Consider the following 21,063-nt stretch of genomic DNA (forward strand, 5'->3'; position numbering starts at 1 on the left):
GAAAAGATTCCAGAGAGACGGAGAAGTGAGAAGCTGGGAAGGTGCTTACTATCAGGTTTGTGAAAGGGACAACTAGAATAACAAGGAGAAGTTATGTATCCTTTCCAATGAAGTGAAAGGGTAGGTAACAGGTCATTTTATGATCCAATTAGAGGAGAGGACTAGAGATTTCAGGAGTCAACCCAGGAATCCCAGGGGTTCAGTGAGGATGGAGTTTAAAGAAAAGCCTGACAGCAATGCGACCCTTGTAGGAAAGAGTCAGCCATACCTAGGTGAGAAGCATCAGGCAGATGGAAAGCCAGTAGCAAATGGAAAAGCTGAAGTCTACGTAAAGCAGGAGACAAACGGGAAGCACGCAGTGCCTGGGAAAAGCCTCAAAATGTACAGCTGGCAGGAGATCCAGAAGCACAATCAGCAAACTGACCAGTGGCTAGTGATCAACCGCAAAGTTTACGACGTCACCAGCTGGGCCCACAGGCACCCAGGTGGGCAGCAGGTCCTCAATCACCATGCTGGGGAAGATGCCACGGTAAGGATCTTGAAAGCCCTGCTCTCTCTTCCAGCTGCGGGGTGGCTGAGGGCTTGGCTGTCTTCCTAAAAGTGTTCAGGAACCTGTTCAGGCTCCACAATCGTTCATCTTCTCCCAAACCAATTTTTTCAAGATTCCTGTCCAGCAAGAATTCAGAAGCAAATTAATACTCAAAGCCTAGTTATTATCACCAGGTTTGAGATGAGCTTCAGATGTTAATAGTGGATCCTATATATATACATATATATATATATATATACTTTTTGTTTTGGTTTGGTTTGGTTCTTGTTTTCCTTTTTATTTTTTGTTTATTTGTTTGTTTTTGTTTACGTATGGTCTCTAGTCAGGGGAAAAAAATGTCTACACTGAAGTAGGAATTTCTCAGACTCCTATATTGGAGTGTCTAAAAGAAAGAAAGTGATTTATCCAGTGGGCATCAAAATGTTGTTATTAATAATGATGAAAATATTCAATTATCGAAGATTTTAGAGTTTGAAAAGCCCTTTTGCAACCTATAACTCATTCAGTCTTCACAGTGTGATATAGGTAATAGGAAACAAAACAAAAAACCCATTGCTGTCGAGTCGACTTTGACTCATGGTGACCCCATGTGTGTCAGAGAAGAACTGTGCCTTCAGAGAGGTTTCAACGGCTAATTTTTCAGAAATAAGTCACCAAGACTTTCTTCAGAGGTGCTGCTGGGTGAACTCAAACCTCCAATGTCTTGGTTAGCAGCTAAGCGCGTTAACCGTTTGCACCTACAACCTCCTTTTTAGGAAGAAGACATTGAAATCAGAAAGGTTCAGTGACTACCAAGAACATGCAGCAGTATTTCAACTTTTCTTCACTGCTTCTCCTTGATTACCCACTCCCCACAAAACAGCTAAGAGGAGGGACCTGTAACACTTACTAGGTCCCTAGAGTACCGAAGACACATTCGAATGCATTGCCTCATTTAAACCCTCACCATGAGGCAGGCAGATATTATACTCATAGGTGAGAAAACTGATGTTCAAAGAAGTAGATAATTTGTCACACAGCCAACAAGTGATAAAGCCAAATTTTGGATTCAGTTTGGCTTGACCATAAACCAAAGCCAAAAAGCCAAACCTATTGCTGTGGAGTCAATTTTGAACTCCTAGCGACCCTCTAGGACAGAGTAAGACGGCTCCATAAGGTTTCTGAGGCTGGTGATACAGTGGTTAAAGCGGTCAGCTGCTAACCGGAGGCTTGAACCCATCAGCTGCTCCTCGGGAGAAAGGTGTGGTATTGATAGCCTTGGAAACCCTACAGGGTAGCTGGGTCAGAGTAGGTTCGGCAGCAGGGGGTTTTTAATCGTTACAGAAGCGGACTGCCACATCTTTCTCCCAAGCAGCAGCTGTTAGGTTTGAACCACTGATCTTTCTGTTAGCAGCTGAGTGCTTAACCACTGCACCACCAGGGCTCCTGGCTTGACCATAAAAACCAAAAAAACCCGTTGTTGTCCAGTCAATTCCGACCCATAACAACCCTACAGGACAGAGTAGAACTTCCCCACAGGGTTTTGAAGGAGTGGCTGGTGATTTGAACTGCTGACCTCTTGGTTAGCAGCCCTTTAACCACTGTCCCACCAGGGCTCCAGCTTGACCATAATGCCCTGTATATCTGAATCTTAAAAAAAAATAGCCTGTCCATTTAATACTAGATCGAGAGATCTCCCAAACACTTAAGTGCACTTAAGAATCCCTTTAAAATATTCCACAAAGAAGTTCTTTATATCTCAATTGGGAAATTTAATCTCTTCATTGTACAGATAAATGAATGGACGGTTGTTGTTCTTAGGTGCTGTTGAGTCAGTTCCAATTCATAGTGACCCTATGTAGAACAGAACAAAACATTACCCAGTCTTGTGCCATCCTCACAATCATTGCTAGGTTTGAGCCCACTGCTGCAGCCACTGTGTCAATCCATCTCATTGAGGGTCTTCCTCTTTCTCAATGACCCTCTACTTTTCCAAGCACGATGTCCTTCTCCAGGGACTGGTCCCTTCTGATAACATATCCAAAGTATATGAGATGAAGTCTTGCCAACCTCACTTCCAAAGAACATTCTAGCTGTACTTCTTCCAAGACAGATTTGTTGGTTCTTCTGGCAATCCATGGTATGTTCAATATTCTTTGCCAACAGCACAATTCAAAGGCATCAATTCTTTGATCTTCCTTATTCATCATCCAGCTTTCGCATGCATATGAAGTGATTGAAAACACCATGGTTTGGATCAGGGCCACCTTAGTTCTCAAAGTGACATCTTTGCTTTTTAACACTTTAAAGAGGTCTTTTGCAGCAGATTTGCCTAATGCGATGCAGTGTTTGATTTTTTGACCGTTGCTTTCGTGGGCATTCATTGTGGATCCAAATAAAATGAAATCCTTGACAACTTCAATATTTTCTCCATTTATGATGATGCTACTTATTGCTCCAGTTGTGAGGATTTTTGTTTTCTTTATGTTGAGTGTAATCCATGGCTGGTTAGAGGGGTTATATAACTATTCAAAGGTAAAAAATGAATATATGAGAAAACTGAAATTTGAACCACAACTTTTTTTTTACTTTGTTGCTTCTATTGTTTTCATAGTTTAAGATATAATTTCTCTAACTGCTTTCAAAGTCTGAAATTGAAAAGATCATTTCACTAAGCACCAGTCTGTAGATGGTAACAATGCTAATAACGATTGGATTCACAAGCACTCTGGCAAGTTTATAAAATAGATAAGATTTTGTCTTGTCATGCTACCTAAATCTTTTTTCCCCAATTTCTCATCCCCCTTCTCTAACGAGATTCTTCTTCTTCTACCATCTGCCTGTTGGATTCTACTGTCAGATGAATGCCTTTCTGAACACAATCTATTATATCCCTACCACTTCCGAAAAATCTAGTATTATTTTTTTAAACAAAGCTCAGCACCTCTCTGGGCAAATGTACCTGAGCTTATACCAAGAGAAAGGGGTATTGTGTAGGTCAAGAAGCAGCACACTGTTTATAGAGAAAATGTTCTACGTTCTACTTTGGTGAGTAGCGTCTGGGTCTTAAAAGCCTGTAAGCAGCCATCTAAGATACTTCACTGGTCTCACCCTTTCAGGAGCAAGGGGGAATGAAAAAAAGATACAAGGAAAAGATTAGCCGAAAGGACTAATGGACCACATCTACCACGGCCTCCACCAGACTGAGTCTAATACAACTAGACGGTGCCCGGTTACCACCACTGACCGCTCTGACAGGGATCACAATAAAGGGTCCCAGACAGATCTGGAGAAAAAGTAGAACAAAATTCTAACTTACAAAAAAAGACCAGACTTACTGGCCTGACAGAGACTGGAGAAACCTCGAGAGCATGGCTACCCAACACCGTTTTAGCTCAGTAATGAAGTCACTCCCGAGAGTCACCCCTCAGCCAAAGATTAGACAGACCCAAGAAATAAAAGGAGACTATAGTGGCACAACAGCCCAGGGGCGAGGACTAGAAGGCAGGAGGGGACAGGAAAGCTGGTAATAGGGAACCCAAGGCCAAGAAGGGAGAGTGTTGACATGTCACAGGGTTGTTAACCATGTCATAAAACAATAGGTGTACTAACTGTTTAATGAGAAACTAGTTTGTTCTGTAAGCCTTCATCGGAGGTACAATTTAAAAAAAAAAAAAGAAGAAGAAGAAGATGCACACTGTGTAGAAATCCAGAGAGCTAAGGGTGGAACAAGCAGGGTGGAGAACATTTGTGCAAGAATAACAAGAGAAAGAGCAACTACAATAGAATGAAAAAATACTGCACGTCCCTCTTGAGGCCACCCCTGATCCTAAACATGGAGAAAATATGGACTATGTTTTTATAACACAAGTCACAAAATTAGTTCAGAGGATGTGTTTGGAAAAGGCAAGGGCCTTCAACCATCTGGAAAATACCTGATAGCCTCATTCAGCATGAGGCAACCCAACTGATAAATCTGTGATTTGCTGATGATTTTTATCTCCCACAAAGTATTTACAAATTCATGATTTTGCATTCAGCTGTAGCCAGCAAGGAGGAATTGATTAATAAAACAGACACAATCAGAACCTCGGGGGAAACTAGCCTTGCCACCTTAAGATTCAAGTGTGTCAAGGAAGGAAACCCTGAGTATGTTCAGCAATGTACCTTAGACTTTGGGAAAGCAAATCCCACAATGTTCAGAGAAAAGATTCTCCAAGGGAAGGTGGCTCAGGAAGAATGGGAGGGTACAGTAGAATTCTGACAACGAGTACTCTGTGGCTACTCCGAGTACCAGGAGCATGAACTTCGGAATCAGTTAAGTAAACCTGGGAAAGTTACTGAAATGTTCTGAGACTCAGCTTCATCACCTGCAAATGGGAATGGCACTACCCATTTTACTGGTGGGAGCTCAATGGAACCAATGCTTGTAAAGTGTTTAGCACCATGCCAGACACATGATAAAAGTACATTAAATTGTAACTATTATAATTCATATCACTGGCATTCATATCTTCAGAGATGTGACTATTACTTTCCTTTCACCACTAGCTTAGAAATCCTAATTATATTTGTTGGCATTGGATTGGGAACAGAGAGGTACATGGTAGAGAAACGCCACGTGTTCTAGTGCAGAAGGCTAGGTCATTAAATCAGACAGCCTGAGATCAAATGCTTGCTCCACAGTTTAAGAGCTTGTGCCCTGAGAGACAAGGGAGCCAGGCTTGGACCCATGACTGCACCTGTCCGGTGAGAGCACCTTTTTCTTATTTACACAAAAGCCCTTCTCCAGGCCTCAGTCCTCTTCCCAAATGTAGATATTGATACTGTGCAGTCTGTCCCTTAGGATCATTCATTCATTCATTCACGTATTCATTCTAAAACCTTTGTTGAGGGTCCAGCCTAATGATTAAGAGCACATGTTCAGGGATGAGACAGTTCTGGTTTGAGTCTGAGTTCCACCATTTACTAGGAATGTCTTGAAGAAATTGATTAATCAGTCAGAGCCTCAGCTCCCTTACCTACGAAATGGGTAATAACGGATAACACCTTCATCTCAGGTGTTGTGAAAGTCAGCAAAGGCATATATAAGGTGCTCCTTACGGTACTTGGCACAGATTAGATAATCAATGGCAGCTCTTGCATTTTAATTATTACTTAGTTCTTCTGAAAGGGGTTGTAATTTTCTCCAAAGAATTTCACTAAGAAAAATGAATCCATAAGACAAAATCAGTGATGCATAAAGTCCTACTACTGCACACCTTAGCATATGAGGTGTGTGGTTATTTTGAAACTATATGATTTAAAACTATGACACAGTGCTAATAACTAGAGTCTAGGCCCAGAGCCTCTCACCTGGAAGAAGCAATATTAAAAATTTTATTATATAGATTCAATATATTCATATGATGAGCTACTTTGAAATCGTTAAGATGAAGATTACAAGACATTTTGATGGCAGAAAAACGCATATGACTAGTTGGCTACAAGTTTTGTATAAAGCAACGGTATGGTCCAAGCAACACAAAAGAAGTAAGTTCAGTCTTTTGATGGGTACAGAGGCAGCCTGTCCAGAACAAAGAAGACAGTAGGCTTATTATTCTGTGTGCTGGTCAGCCAACTCCTTATCTATGGATACCACACTCAAGGATAGACACTAAGAAATTGAAATTTTTTCCTATGAGGGTCAAAGACAACATGGCAGAGAAAAGTTGCCAAAAACTTACAGAAAATAAAACAATGCCAGTTTTGACTATCTGGAGTACTATTATGTGAAAGGGCGTAAACTTAGATGCAACTCCAAAAGAGAGTAACCTAAGTGACCTGGGATGAGAAGAGCCTACAGAGGCAAGCCTGGAGCAGATGCAAGAGAGGATGTGGTAGGCGGGGCCAAGATGGCGGACTAGGTAGACGCTACCCCGGATCCCTCTTGCAACAAAGACTCGGAAAAACAAGTGAATCGATCACATACATAACAATCTACAACCCTGAACAACAAACAGATGGAAAACAAACAAATACAGGGAAGCAGCAACTGTTTTTGGAGCCTGGAGCCAGCGTCCCAGTCAGGTAACCTTGGTGCCGGGCATCTGGGCCCAGGGGAGCTGAACTCATAAATCTTGTGACGGTGCAAACAAGGGGCGCAGCCCTACCCCCCTGAACTGAACCCCAGAGGGAGCCCAGCCGGTCTGTGGAGGCAGCGCGGCGACGCGGGCGGGACGAGAAATCCCTGGGAGGCAGTGACTGATTTTGGAGCTGGGAGTAAAGCGTCCCAGCAAGGGAACCTTGACACTAGGATTTGGACTGGCAACGGAGGATATGACCACGGCTTCAGTGGGCCAGACCCCCGGGGGCAATCTACACACAGCCAACACACATAGGCGACACGCCCCTTGGGAATCTCAGATATAATAGTCATTCCAAGCAAGACAAGCAACGCTGGCTATATTCCGAGGTGCTACTTTCCTATCTCTGATCCCTCCCCCACCCTCCCCAGTCAGCTTCATTAACATTGGAATTTCCTGAGCCAGAGGGAGAACAGCTCCGGCTCCACGGCGGCTTTGCTTTCCCCCCTATTTTTTTTTTTTTTTTGGTCTTTTCCTAACCCACTCTTCCAGCCTGAGAGAAGAAACCACAAAAAACCCAGGGACCAAAAATCCATCCCTAATTGGACTAAAAACACAGAACGAGCTACAGCCAAGCATGTATGATCCAAATCTCGGACTTTCATCCTTACAGGGAACAAGGTGGCAGTTATAATCGAAAGACAGTTCTGATAGGGATCTGACTGCATTTTTTTTTAGCAGAATTTCTGGAAAAACAAGTTTCCCAGTGATGGCTCGGAGACAGCAGTCGATATCAAACCACATAAAGAAGCAGACCATGACAGCTTCTACAACCCCCCAAACAAAAGAATCAAAATCTTTCCCAAATGAAGATACAATCCTGGAATTATCAGATACAGAATATGAAAAACTAATTTACAGAATGCTTCAAGACATCGGAAACAAAATAAGGCAAACTGCAGAAAAAGCCAAGGGACACACTGATAAAACAGTTAAAGAACTCAAAAAGATTATTCAAGAACATAGTGGAAAAATTAATAAGTTGCAAGAATCCATAGAGAGACAGCATGTAGAAATCCAAAAGATTAACAATAAAATTACAGAATTAGACAACGCAATAGGAAGTCAGAGGAGCAGACTCGAGCGATTAGAAGGCAGACTGGGAAATCTGGAGGACCAGGGAATTAACACCAACATAGTTGAAAAAAAAAAAAAAACAGATAAAAGAATTTAAAAAAATGAAGAAACCCCAAGAATCATGTGGGACTCTATCAAGAAGGATAACTTGCATGTGACTGGAGTCCCAGAACAGGGAGGGGGGACAGAAAACACAGAGAAAATAGTTGAAGATCTCCTGACAGAAAACTTCCCTGACATCATGAAAGACGAAAGGATATCTATCCAAGATGCTCATCGAACCCCATTTAAGATTGATCCAAAAAGAAAAACACCAAGACATATTATCATCAAACTTGCCAAAACCAAAGATAAAGAGAAAATTTTAAAAGCAGCCAGGGAGAAAAGAAAGGTTTCCTTCAAGGGAGAATCAATAAGAATAAGTTCAGACTACTCAGCAGAAACCATGCAGGCAAGAAGGGAATGGGATGACATATACAGAGCACTGAAGGAGAAAAACTGCCAGCCAAGGATCATATATCCAGCAAAACTCTCTCTGAAATATGAAGGTGAAATTAAGATATTTACAGATAAACACAAGTTTAGAGAATTTGCAAAAACAAAACCAAAGCTACAAGAAATACTAAAGGATATTGTTTGGTCAGAAAACCAATAATATCAGATACCAGCACAACACGAGATCACAAAACAGAACATCCTGATATCAACTCAAATAGGGAAATCACAAAAACAAATTAAGATTAATTTAAAAAAAAATGCTCACAACAGGGAATCACTGAAGTCAAAATGTAAAAGATCTCAATAATCAAAAAGAGGGACTAAATACAGGTGGCATAGAACTGCCATATGGAGAGTGATACAAGGCGATATAGAACATTACAAGATAGGTTTTTACTTAGAAAAATAGGGGTAAATAATAAGGTAACCACAAAGAGGTATAACAACTCCATAACTCAAGATAAAAGCCAAGAAAAACGTAACGACTCAACTAACATAAAGTCAAACACTAGAAAATGAGGATCTCACAATTTACTAAGAAAAACATCTCAGCACAAAAAAGTATGTGGAAAAATGAAATTGTCAACAACACACATAAAAAGGCATCAAAATGACAACACTAAACACTTACTTATCTATAATTACGCTGAATGTAAATGGACTAAATGCACCAATAAAGACACAGAGAGTCTCAGACTGGATAAAGAAACACGATCCGTCTATATGCTACCTACAAGAGACACACCTTAGACTTAGAGACACAAACAAACTAAAACTCAAAGGATGGAAAAAAATATATCAAGCAAAAAAGAAGAGGAGTAGCAATATTAATTTCTGACAAAATAGACTTTAGACTTAAATCCACCATAAAGGATAAAGAAGGACACTACATAATGACAAAAGGGACAATTGATCAGGAAGACATAACCATATTAAATATTTATGCACCCAATGACAGGGCTGCAAGATACATAAATCAAATTTTAACAGAACTGAAAGGTAAGATAGACACCTCCACAATTATAGTAGGAGACTTCAACACACCACTTTCAGAAAAGGACAGGACATCCAGTAAGAAGCTCAATAGAGACACGGAAGACCTAATTACAACAATCAACCAACTTGACCTCATTGACTTATACAGAACTCTGCACCCAACTACTGCAGAGTATACTTTTTTTCTAGCACACATGGAACATTCTCTAGAATAGACCACATATTAGGTCATAAAACAAACCTTTGCAGAATCCAAAACATCGAAATATTACAAAGCATCTTCTCAGACCACAAGGCAATAAAAGTAGAAATCAATAACAGAAAAACTAGGGAAAAGAAATCAAATACTTGGAAACTGAACAATACCCTCCTGAAAAAAGACTGGGTTATAGAAGACATCAAGGAGGGAGTAAGGAAATTCATAGATTGCAATGAGAATGAAAATACTTCCTATCAAAACCTCTGGGACACAGCAAAAGCAGTGCTCAGAGGCCAATTTATATCGATAAATACTCACATACAAAAAGAAGAAAAAGCCAAAATCAGAGAACTGTCCCTACAACTTGAACAAATAGAAAGTGAGCAACAAAAGAATCCATCAGGCACCAGAAGAAAACAAATAATAAAAATTAGAGCTGAACTAAATGAATTAGAGAACAGAAAAACAATTGAAAGAATTAACAAAGCCAAAAGCTGGTTCTTTGAAAAAATTAACAAAATTGATAAACCATTGGCTAGACTGACTAAAGAAATACAGGAAAGGAAACAAATAACCTGAATAAGAAACGAGAAGGCCCACATCACAACAGACCCAACTGAAATTAAAAGAATCATATCAGATTATTACGAAAAATTGTGCTCTAACAAATTTGCAAACCTAGAAGAAATGGATGAATTCCTGGAAAAACACTACCTACCTAAACTAACACATTCAGAAGTAGAGCAACTAAATAGACCCATAACAAAAAAAGAGATTGAAACGGTAATCAAAAAACTCCCAAAAACAAAAAGCCCTGGCCCGGACGGCTTCACTGCAGAGTTCTACCAAACTTTCAGAGAAGAGTTAACACCACTACTACTAAAGGTATTTCAAAGCATAGAAAAGGACGGAATACTACCCACCTCATTCTATGAAGCCACCATCTCCCTGATACCAAAACCAGGTAAAGACATTACAAAAAAAGAAAATTACAGACCTATTTATATCCCTCATGAATATAGATGCAAAAATCCTCAACAAAATTCTAGCCAATAGAATTCAACAACATATCAAAAAAATAATTCACCACGATCAAGTGGGATTTATACCAGGTATGCAAGGCTGGTTTAATATCAGAAAAACCATTAAATGTAATCCACCATATAAATAAAACAAAAGACAAAAACCACGTGATCTTATCAATTGATGCAGAAAAGGCATTTGACAAAGTCCAACACCCATTTATGATAAAAACTCTCACCAAAGTAGGAATTGAAGGAAAATTCCTCAACATAATAAAGGGCATCTATGCAAAGCCAACAGCCAACATCATTCTAAATGGAGAGAATCTGAAAGCATTTCCCTTGAGAACGGGAACCAGACAAGGATGCCCTTTATCACCGCTCTTATTCAACATCATGCTAGAAGTCCTAGCCAGGGCAATTGGGCTAGACAAAGAAATAAAGGGCATCCAGATTGGCAAGGAGGAAGTAAAATTATCTCTATTTGCAGATGATGTGATCTTATACACAGAAAACCCTAAGGAATCCTCCAGAAAACTACTGAAACTGATAGAAGAGTTTGGCAGAGTCTCAGGTTATAAGATAAACATACAAAAATCACTTGGATTCCTCTACATCAACAAAAAGAACATCGAAGAGGAAATAACCAAATCAATACCATTCACAGTAGCCCCCAAGAAGATAAAATACTTAGGAATAAATCTTACCAAGGATGTAAAAGACCTATACAAAGAAAACTACAAAGCTCTACTACAAGAAATTAAAAAGGACAAACTTAAGTGGAAAAACATACCTTGTTCATGGATAGAAAGACTTAACATAGTAAAAATGTCTATTCTACCAAAAGCCATCTATACATACAATGCACTTCCGATCCAAATTCCAATGTCGTTTTTTAAGGTGATAGAGAAACAAATCACCAACTTCATATGGAAGGGAAAGAAGCCTCGGATAAGCAAAGCATTACTGAAAAAGAAGAAGAAAGTAGGAGGCCTCACTCTACCTGATTTCAGAACCTATTACACAGCCACAGTAGTCAAAACAGCCTGGTATTGGTACAACAACAGGCACATAGACCAGTGGAACAGAATTGAGAACTCAGATATAAATTCAACCACGTATGAGCAGCTGATATTTGACAAAGGACCAGTGTCAGTTAATTGGGGAAAAGATAGTCTTTTTAACAAATGGTGCTGGCATAATTGGATATCCATTTGCAAAAAAATGAAACAGGACCCATACCTCACACCAAGCACAAAAACTAACTCCAAGTGGATCAAAGACCTAAACATAGAGACTAAAATGATAAAGATCATGGAAGAAAAAATTGGGACAACATTAGGAGCCCTAATACAAGGCATAAACAGAATACAAAACATTACCAAAAATGACGAAGAGAAACCAGATAACTGGGAGCTCCTAAAAATCAAACACCTATGCTCATCTAAAGACTTCACCAAAAGAGTAAAAAGACCACCTACAGACTGGGAAAGGATTTTCAGCTATGACATCTCCAACCAGCGCCTGATCTCTAAAATCTACATGATTCTGTCAAAACTCAACCACAAAAAGACAAACAACCCAATCAAGAAGTGGGCAAAGGATATGAACACACATTTCACTAAAGAAGATATTCAGGCAGCCAACAGATACATGAGAAAATGCTCCCGATCATTAGCCATTAGAGAAATGCAAATTAAAACTACGAGGAAATTCCATCTCACTCCAACAAGGCTGGCATTAATCCAAAAAACACTAAATAATAAATGTTGGAGAGGCTGCGGAGAAATTGGAACTCTTATACACTGCTGGTGGGAATCTAAAATGGTACAACCACTTTGGGAATCTATCTGGCGTTATCTTAAACAGTTAGAAATAGAACTACCATACAACCCAGAAATCCCACTCCTCCGAATATACCCTAGAGAAACAAGAGCCTTCACACAAACAGATATATGCACACCCATGTTTATTGCAGCTCTGTTTACAATAGCAAAAAGCTGGAAGCAACCAAGGTGTCCATCAACAGATGAATGGGTAAATAAATTGTGGTATATTCACACAATGGAATACTACGCATCGATAAAGAACAGTGACGAATCTGTGAAACATTTCATAACATGGAGGAACCTGGAAGGCATTATGCTGAGCGAAATCAGTCAGAGGCAAAAGGACAAATATTGTATAAGACCACTATTATAAGATCTTGAGAAATAGTATAAACTGAGAAGAACACATACTTTTGTGGTTACGAGGCGGGGAGGGAGGGTGGGAGAGGGTTTTTTACTGATTAATTAGTAGATAAGAACTGCTTTAGGTGAAAGGAAGGACAACACTCAATACATGGAAGGTCAGCCCAATTGGACTGGACCAAAAGCAAAGAAGTTTCCAGGATAAAATGAATGCTTCAAAGGTCAGCGGAGCAAGGGTGGGGGTTTGGGAACCATGCTCTAAGGGGACATCTAAGTCAACTGGCAAAGTAATTCTGTTATGAAAACATTCTGCATCCCACTTTGAAATGTGGCATCTGGGGTCTTAAATGCTAACTAGCGGCCGTCTAAGATGCATCAATTGGTCTCAACCCACCTGGATCAAAGGAGAATGAAGAACACCAAGGTCACACAACAACTAAGAGCCCAAGAGACAGAAAGGGCCACATGAACCAGAGACCTACATCATCCTGAGACCAGAAGAACTAGTTGGTGCCCGGCCACAATCGATGACTGCCCTGACAGGGAGCACAACAGAGAACCCCTGAGGGAGCAGGAAATCAGTGGGATGCAGACCCCAAATTCTCATAAAAAGACCAGACTTAATGGTCTGACTGAGACTAGAGGAATCCCGGCAGTCATGGTCCCCAAACCTTCTGTTGGCCCAGGACAGGAACCATTCCCAAAGACAACTCATCAGACATGAAAGGGACTGGACAGTGGGTAGGAGAGAGATGCTGAAGAAGAGTGAGCTAATTATATCAGGTGGACACTTGAGACTGTGTTGGCATCTCCTGTCTGGAGGGGGGATGGGAGGATAGAGAGAGTTGGAAGCTGGCAAAATTGTCAGGAAAGGAGAGACTGGAAGGGCCGACTCATTAGGGGGAGAGCAAGTGGGAGTATGGAGTAAGGTGTATATAAACTTATATGTGACAGGCTGACTTGATTTGTAAACGTTCACTTGAAGCTCAATAAAAGTTAATATAAAAAAAAAAAGAGAGAGAGAGGATGTGTACAGAGGCGATTAATGTCCTGCTTAGCCATAATGGGAAACCCTGGTGGCATAGTGCTTAAGTGCTACGGGTGCTAACCAAAGCGTCGGCAGTTCGAATCTGCCAGGCACTCCTTGGAAACTCTATGGGGCAGTTCTACTCTGTCCTATAGGGTTGCTATGAGTCGGAATCGACTCAAGGGCACTGGGTTTGGTTTTTTGTTTTTTCGCCATAATGAGCATAGTAGCTTAGCCACTTCCTGTACTTAGCACAACATTGGCAAATGGTATGGGCTCAATTAGTGTCAGTCATGATCATGGTGTGAAAAGAAAAAAGAAAAGGAGAAGGTGGAGGAGAAGATGGAGGGAAAGAGGAAGTGGAAAGGCAGAGGAAAAGAAAGTGGAGGGGAAGAAACGGCTTTGAGTGCTGAGCTAAAGAGTTTGCATTTTACCCTCAATGTCTGTCTTCATCTTCATCCACTATACACGATGACACTTCTCTAGTACAGCATCCCTCTCCATTTCCATCATCATCAACAATAACAAAAATAAATCAACCAAGATTCCTAAGCTGTGGATGAAAGGAAAGCAATAATTTTATCATTCCTGGATCATCAAAATTTCATAAAAAGTCTCACATTTGAGCTATGCTTAAGGTTTGAAAATAAATGGAGGAATAGAAAGAGAAAGAAGTTGAAGTGCTAACAGAGGAAAATAGGCCACTGCTTTTCTGAAAGGTCAGTCTGCCTTTTGAGGGAGGGATGAACTTGAGAAGAGCCAGTCGAAAAGAAGGAAGACCAGGAAAGAGTCGATTACACAGTCCAGGAAACCAGACGTGAACAAGACATTGACAACAGGAACGCAGAAGAGGAGATGGGTGTGAAGGATACCTAAGAGACAGAATGTATCAGGTTTGATGGGTATATATATGAGTAAGCAGGATGAAGAAGTCTAAACAGACTTGTGGATAGCTGGCTTAGGCAACAATGTATGTGGCGATTCCATTACAGGGTAGGGAAGCCAGAGGAGCAGCAGGTTTGGAAGGGAGAATGAAGAAAGTGAGAGAGTTCAGGTTGAAGCTCATCTGAAAGCAACATACGAAAATATCAGAGATTTCTAATAGTGAAATGTCTCAAACAATGTCTCGTCATGCCCCCTGGACTGGTGTTCTCAAACAATGAAATGAGTTGTAGTGGAAAAATAACTTTCTGCGCTATCCCTGTGGATGAAGGGGAATCTAGGTGACTTCTCCATTCCAAAGCAGCTCTTTTCCAGGAGAGGGGCAAAAGCTGTACTCTGCCCTCAAATTGGCTTATTCACAACTCACTTTCTACCTGAAATATGAGGAGAATGTTCTTCTGGTCATTGCCTTGGAGCTGATGAGATCTGAGAAAGGAGCAGAAGAGGAATTACCGAAAGACATTGGAGTCAGGGTCATTGGACACTGGAGAAATAGTGAAATTTGTTACAAAGTGGCAAAGAACTTGTCTGAATTATGTTTGAATGTTTTGTGGAAAGCAGAACTTGTAAGTGATAAACTTGGATATTTGACTGAGGTGATTTCTACAGAAGATCTTGAAAGGCCAGTCTCATTTCTCCTTGTTTCTTATAATAAAGTATGAGAGGGAAGATATATACTGAGGAGTGAACTATTAAGGGAAAAGGAGACAGAATTTGAAGATTTGGAATATTCTATTGTAAAAATTAAGACAGCTTGCTCTGGAGAGGATGATGTCAAGGGTGTGTCTAGGCAAACATTTGCTAAAGAGATTAGGCGTGTGACCTATGGATCCAATCAATCATCTCAGCAGAAATGTTCCAAGTTTAAAAACTGTCTGCCTCCTGGAATTTTATAGGCATAAAATGGGCCAGGAAAGCAAGGCCACTGCCAAAGCCAAGGTAGCAGAGCCAACTTCCAGGGCCAAGGGACTGCCACCCAGAATTCAGAGGGTGGGACTAACGCCCAGATTCCAAAGGCAAGGCCGTTGCATAGATGGACCTGAAGATCAGAGGATTATTTTCAAGCCTTGAGATCTGATGAAAATTTCTCTGCTGGATTTTGGTCTTGCTTGGTATCCATGACCCCCTCTTTCCTTCAAATTTCTCCCTTTTGGGATGGGAATGTCTACCCAATGCCTGTCCCACCATTGTATTCTGGAAACAGATAATTTGGATTCTATGTTTCATGGATCCAAGGCAGAGGAATTTTTCCCAGGAAGAAGTACACCCAGAGTCTCATCCATACTTGATTTAGATGACTCAGATGTGATTTGTGACTTAAAGTGAATGCTGGAATGAGTTAAGAGTCTTGGGGATACTGGGATGGGTGAATGTATTTTGCACAATTTGGGGGAGCCATTGGAAAAAGTGTTACAGATTGAATTAGGTATTATGTATACAATGAAAAATAGCAATAGGTATTAGATATACACTGATAAATAGTAAATGGCCCCAGTCTTCAAAAAACTCATGGAGCACTGTAGAAGGGGTGAGTACACAGATTTATTACAACATAATTTGAAAACCTCTATAAACAAGGTGTTATGGGAACCCAGGGAAGATCATAAGTAACTTTCCTGAGTGAGTTAGGGAAGGCCACACACAGAGAAAATAGTTAACCTGGGTCTTGAAGGATGAATAGAAGCTTTTACTTAAACAAGATGGAGGAAGATAGCGAAGGGAAAGGGACCAGTCTGTGCAAACTTCAGAATCACAGAGGAGCATGGAGTGTTTTTTGTATGGGGAGAGGTGCAGTGGAAAAGATGGTACATGAGGGGTACTAACAGAAGGTAACCCTGGAAAGGTTAGTTGAAGCCAGATGTGAAGTGTATCTTGTGACTAAAAGCTAACTGGTGGGAAGAGACCATTATTCTCTACCCAGCACATACCTCCTAATTTTATCAGCATCCGAAAATGCCTGGCATCAGTCTTTTCTTGAAAGGTCTTTCAGAAAGAGAATTATATATGTTAAGGCTGCAGTGGACCTTATGGCTTCCTGGCTTTGGGATCACATAACCCTGAGTTCAAGTCCTGGCTCTACCATTTACTAACCATGTCATTTTGATCAAGGGGTTTCTCCCATCAGACTTTATCTGTACAGCAGTGTTGATAGAACCACGCAAAACGAAGGTGATGATTATGAGTTGGCACTTAGAGTAGCTTGTGCATAGGGTACACTCAATAAATGCTGGCACAGCCCCCTTCTCCTCTTCATTCGATCCCCTCTCCTTTCTTTAGCAGGACCATACTTGCCCAAGAATGTTGATAACAGAATACCTTTTTACAGGCCTTTCAAGATGAGGATCTCACAACTTAGTATCCAGACTCTATTAGGAAAGACTTTAAAATAATCAGAATATTCTAGGACTGTTCGAACTCCTTTTCTGTACTGCCCATGAATGCAATGAAAAGAGTTCCACATAGTGACCCAGTATTTACTACTCTGGAAAACTTTATAGCTCTTCAGTACCAGTTGTCACAGTCTTGACCTATAAATCTTGCTGAAGATCAGAAGAAACAGTGACCTCAGAAGAATGTTGTTGTCAGCACACTGTTCCAGCACACTGGGATGACTTCCTAGAGTAAGATGATATCTCAATAGCTTACGTTTCCTCTACACCCTTATCTTGACCCATCAGCTTGTTTTCCATGGTAACCTGCTCCTAAACAACAGGTATAACATGATTTTTCAGTGTGGATTACCCTGAGATATTTTATCACATTATTAAACACTAAATCACTTTCTTCCTGTTTAGGGAACTAAGCTTTAGAATCATAGAATGCAACAACTAAAAAACACCTTTGATATCATCTAATCCAGTATTTCCCAAGAGAATCAGAGGAAGTATGCAACAGAATGAACAATAGAGACTGGGCTAGTTCTAATGGGTGCAAAACACTTTCTTTCTGCATAATTGAACCCAGAGACTCTTAAGTGATGTGAGGCTAAAGAGGTGGTATCACACCCCTGCAGTTAACCTTAACAAATAAGCTTATTTATTATATAAGGCTCATATGTAGTTCTTGAGCATATCTAAAGTTGCTTTAGGATTTGAAGGAGAATTCATTATATTAACTTAAAAGGGTCCAGAGCTCATTCCATAATAGGCACTGAGGAATATAGGTAGAATTGCCGTATGCAGGAGGAGGTAGGTAGTGAGTTCAAGTATATATATTAGAAAGATGGTGTTGTAGTCATTGTTATTAGCTCCCACTGAGTCAGCTCCCAACTCAAGCCAACCCCATGCACAACAAGATTAGACTGTTGCAACCCATAGGGTTTTTATTGGCTAATTTTTTAGAAGTGGATGACCAGATCTTTCTTCCTGGCCTGTCTTAATCTGAAAGCTCTGCTGAAACCTGTTCAGCTTCATAGCAACATGCAAGCCTCCACTGGCAGTTGCGTGATGGCTGTACATGCGGTTGATTGACTGGGAATCAAACCCAAGTCTCCTGCATGGAAGGCGAGAATTCTACCCCTGAACTTCCGTCTACCCTCTCTGTAAGAAAGAGAGCTAATATTTGCTGAGAATTTACCATATGCCAATTGGTATTCTAATTAATTTATTTATTCCTCATAATAACTTTATTAATTTAGTAGTTATTATTATCACCTCCAAGGAGCCCTGGAGGCACAGTGGTTAAGGTGTTCAGCTGTGGAAGAAAGATGTGGCAGTCTGCTTCTGTAAAGATTACAGCCTTGGAAACCCTATGGGACGGTTTTACTCTGTCTTGTAGGGTGGCTATGAGTTGGAAATGACTTGACTTGCCCACAATTATCAAATCTATTGCCATCGAGTCAATTCCAACCCATAGCGAACCTACAGGAAAGAGTAGAACTGCCCCATAGGGTTTCCAAGGCTGTAAATCTTTATGGAAGCAGACCCCCACTTCTTTCTCCCATGGAACAGCTGGTGGTTTCAAACTGCTGACCTTTCGGTTAGCAGCCAAGCACTTAACCACTGTACCATCAGGGCTCCATGCCCACAATTACACAGCTAGTAAGTGGTGAAGCCAGCATTTCTGTGCAGGAAATTTGCCTCCAGAGTCACTTTCTTAACCAGTTCTATACAGCACCATCTTTCTAGAAAGATGTGTACATCTTCTATATATTCAAGTTACAACCTTGTTCATATTTCTTCATTCTTAATCACCCAGCCCTGAAAACCATATTACCAAATAGTCCAGCATTTCTCTCTTAAAGAATTTTCTGCCCAAAATTGTTTAAGTCCCTAGGAGGGAGGAGAGTAGCTCTTATTTGCAAATATAAGCAGGATATAGAAACCAACACTGCTTCTTACAGCCACTTAGAGGTACTATTGACTATGAATCTCAGATGGAAAAATAATCAGTCAAATTTATTCTGTACACAGGCCACCATAATACTTTTTTAGGGGGAGTGCTGTAACTCCTTTAGCACCAAATGTAGCCGAGAGTCTTCTACTTACACAACCCCAGAGCTCAAAGGCCATGCTCCACATTCTTTCATGCCTTTGTCTTAAGCCCACCATCATGAACTTTGACTTGTCCTTCTCTATAAATAATTTAATTCAAGGGCCTCATTCCCCAGGCCTTAGCCAAGAACCAAGAGGGAGGGTTTGCTGAGAGATAGGATTTGTGTAGTCAATCTTGGGTGCTGCAATTTCCACACCAAGACTGATTTTGGAGTTAAAAGATTCATCATGGCCCATAAACTCAAGCCAACTATTTTTTCTGGTGCTCTATAAAAGAAACAACAATCTATTCTAATGCTAAAGGATGATCTGGCTGTGTTGACTTGCCTAGTGAAGCAGTGTATAGAGTAGGTGGGTCTCCAGTATGAGACACTCAGAGAGGATTTCCATGGAGGATTTTGATCAATCAACTTGAAACATCAACCTGGAGTCGAAAGGCAAATCCTATAATGGAGTCTGGACTGGTTCCCAGGATGTGGCACGGGGCGAGATTAGGAAGGGGACTGATCTGTGAATATGCAAATATCTCTTCTAAGCCTCTACTGATTTCTCTGATTTACAGGATGCCTTCCGGGCCATGCACTTGGACCTCGATGTTGTGCGGTTGTACCTTAAGCCACTGCTCATCGGAGAACTTGCCCCAGGAGAGCCTAGCCAGGAGAGAAACAAAAATGTAAGTGAGCCCTCAGGACCCAAGAGCATGTAGAAGGATCGGGACAAGGCACATTTCAAGATCAGTGTAATTCTTTTCTGTAAGAAACTAACTACCATCTGTAGGTGGGACTGCAGTAGAACAAATAAATTGATTCCAATTGTTCAAAACAGTTTCCTTCTTCCTAGATCCTCAAAATTCTTAAAACTCTGTGAAACAAAGGAATGAAATTTTGGGCCCTGCACCAAAATATCTCTAAGCATCTACTTTGTGCCAGCCAACTTATACATGTAATTTGTTTTCATTGACTGCTTGTAATTATTTGTTTAACATTTACTTTCTCTGCTGAACTTCTATAGAAGCAGAGAACATATCGATCCTGCTCACCCCTGTGTCCTCAGAAGCTGCCTGCACAGGACCAGACATGTAGTAAAAACTCCATAAATAGCTGTTGAATGAAATATGTGAATATATCCTGACTACAGACCTTTTTTTTTTTTCGTTTGGAGAATTCATAATTCAGGGAGAATAAGTTATTTCCCAAAAGTCCAACAGATGGTAGGCCAAAGAGCTGGGCCTCCAACTCACTGTGTCTGACCCCAAAGCCCTTAGATATTCCCGTTCTTTTTTTCCTCTAATATTCAACTCCATGAATATTTGACTGTCTTCTAAAGTGCAGGGTCTCTCTAAGACTGGAAGTTCCCTTGATGGTTTTACATGAAGCTTTAAGGAATTTACTTAAGATCGAAGAATTCATTTTTTTAGAATAGCTTACATTTGTATGATCCTGAATTCTTTTCATATAAGTTGTACCAAGTGCTGAGCCATGTACCATTGTAAGGCAGATGGAGTAAGGATTTTATTCCCTCTTCATGAAATGAGGAAACAGATGCATAAAGGAAGTATGACTAACCTGAGGACACAGAACTAATGATGTATGGAGCTGAAATTAACACTTAGACTCACTGGCATTTCACTCGACAGTGTTAGGCAGCCTAACTTTGTGCTTAGGAGAGTGGATTCTGGGTTTGAACAACCTGGATTCACACACAGCCCTGCCACTCTCAAGCTGTATGGGTTTAGGCCAGTTACAAAATCTCTCTGTGGCTCAGTTCCTCTCTCTCTCTGTAACAGAGCAATAGGTAATAGTATCCAATCCCTAAGAGTCCCTGGGAAGATGCCTGAAAGAGGCATTTAAAGTGCTTAGAACAGCGTCTGGCACACAGTGAGTGTTCAATAAATTTGAGATATTATCATCATCTTGAACTCAACGGAGCACTAGCAATTTACAGGCTTCCAGATGTGTCCCCA

General features: G+C 40.6%; 1 protein-coding gene across 1 annotated transcript in view; it reads left to right on the plus strand.

Moving 5' to 3' along the window:
- The first annotated feature begins 208 nt into the window (after nucleotides 1-208).
- Nucleotides 209-21,063, plus strand: part of LOC126080564 (fatty acid desaturase 2-like protein FADS2B) — a 42,141-nt gene continuing 21,286 nt past the window's right edge. Inside the window, exons 1-2 of the mRNA XM_049891758.1 lie at nucleotides 209-529; nucleotides 19,663-19,773. Coding sequence (XP_049747715.1) covers nucleotides 209-529; nucleotides 19,663-19,773 — 432 coding nt within the window. The remainder of the gene's footprint in view (nucleotides 530-19,662; nucleotides 19,774-21,063) is intronic.

This window comes from Elephas maximus, chromosome 7 (assembly GCF_024166365.1).
Source record: "Elephas maximus indicus isolate mEleMax1 chromosome 7, mEleMax1 primary haplotype, whole genome shotgun sequence".
Taxonomy (NCBI): Eukaryota; Metazoa; Chordata; class Mammalia; order Proboscidea; family Elephantidae; genus Elephas; species Elephas maximus.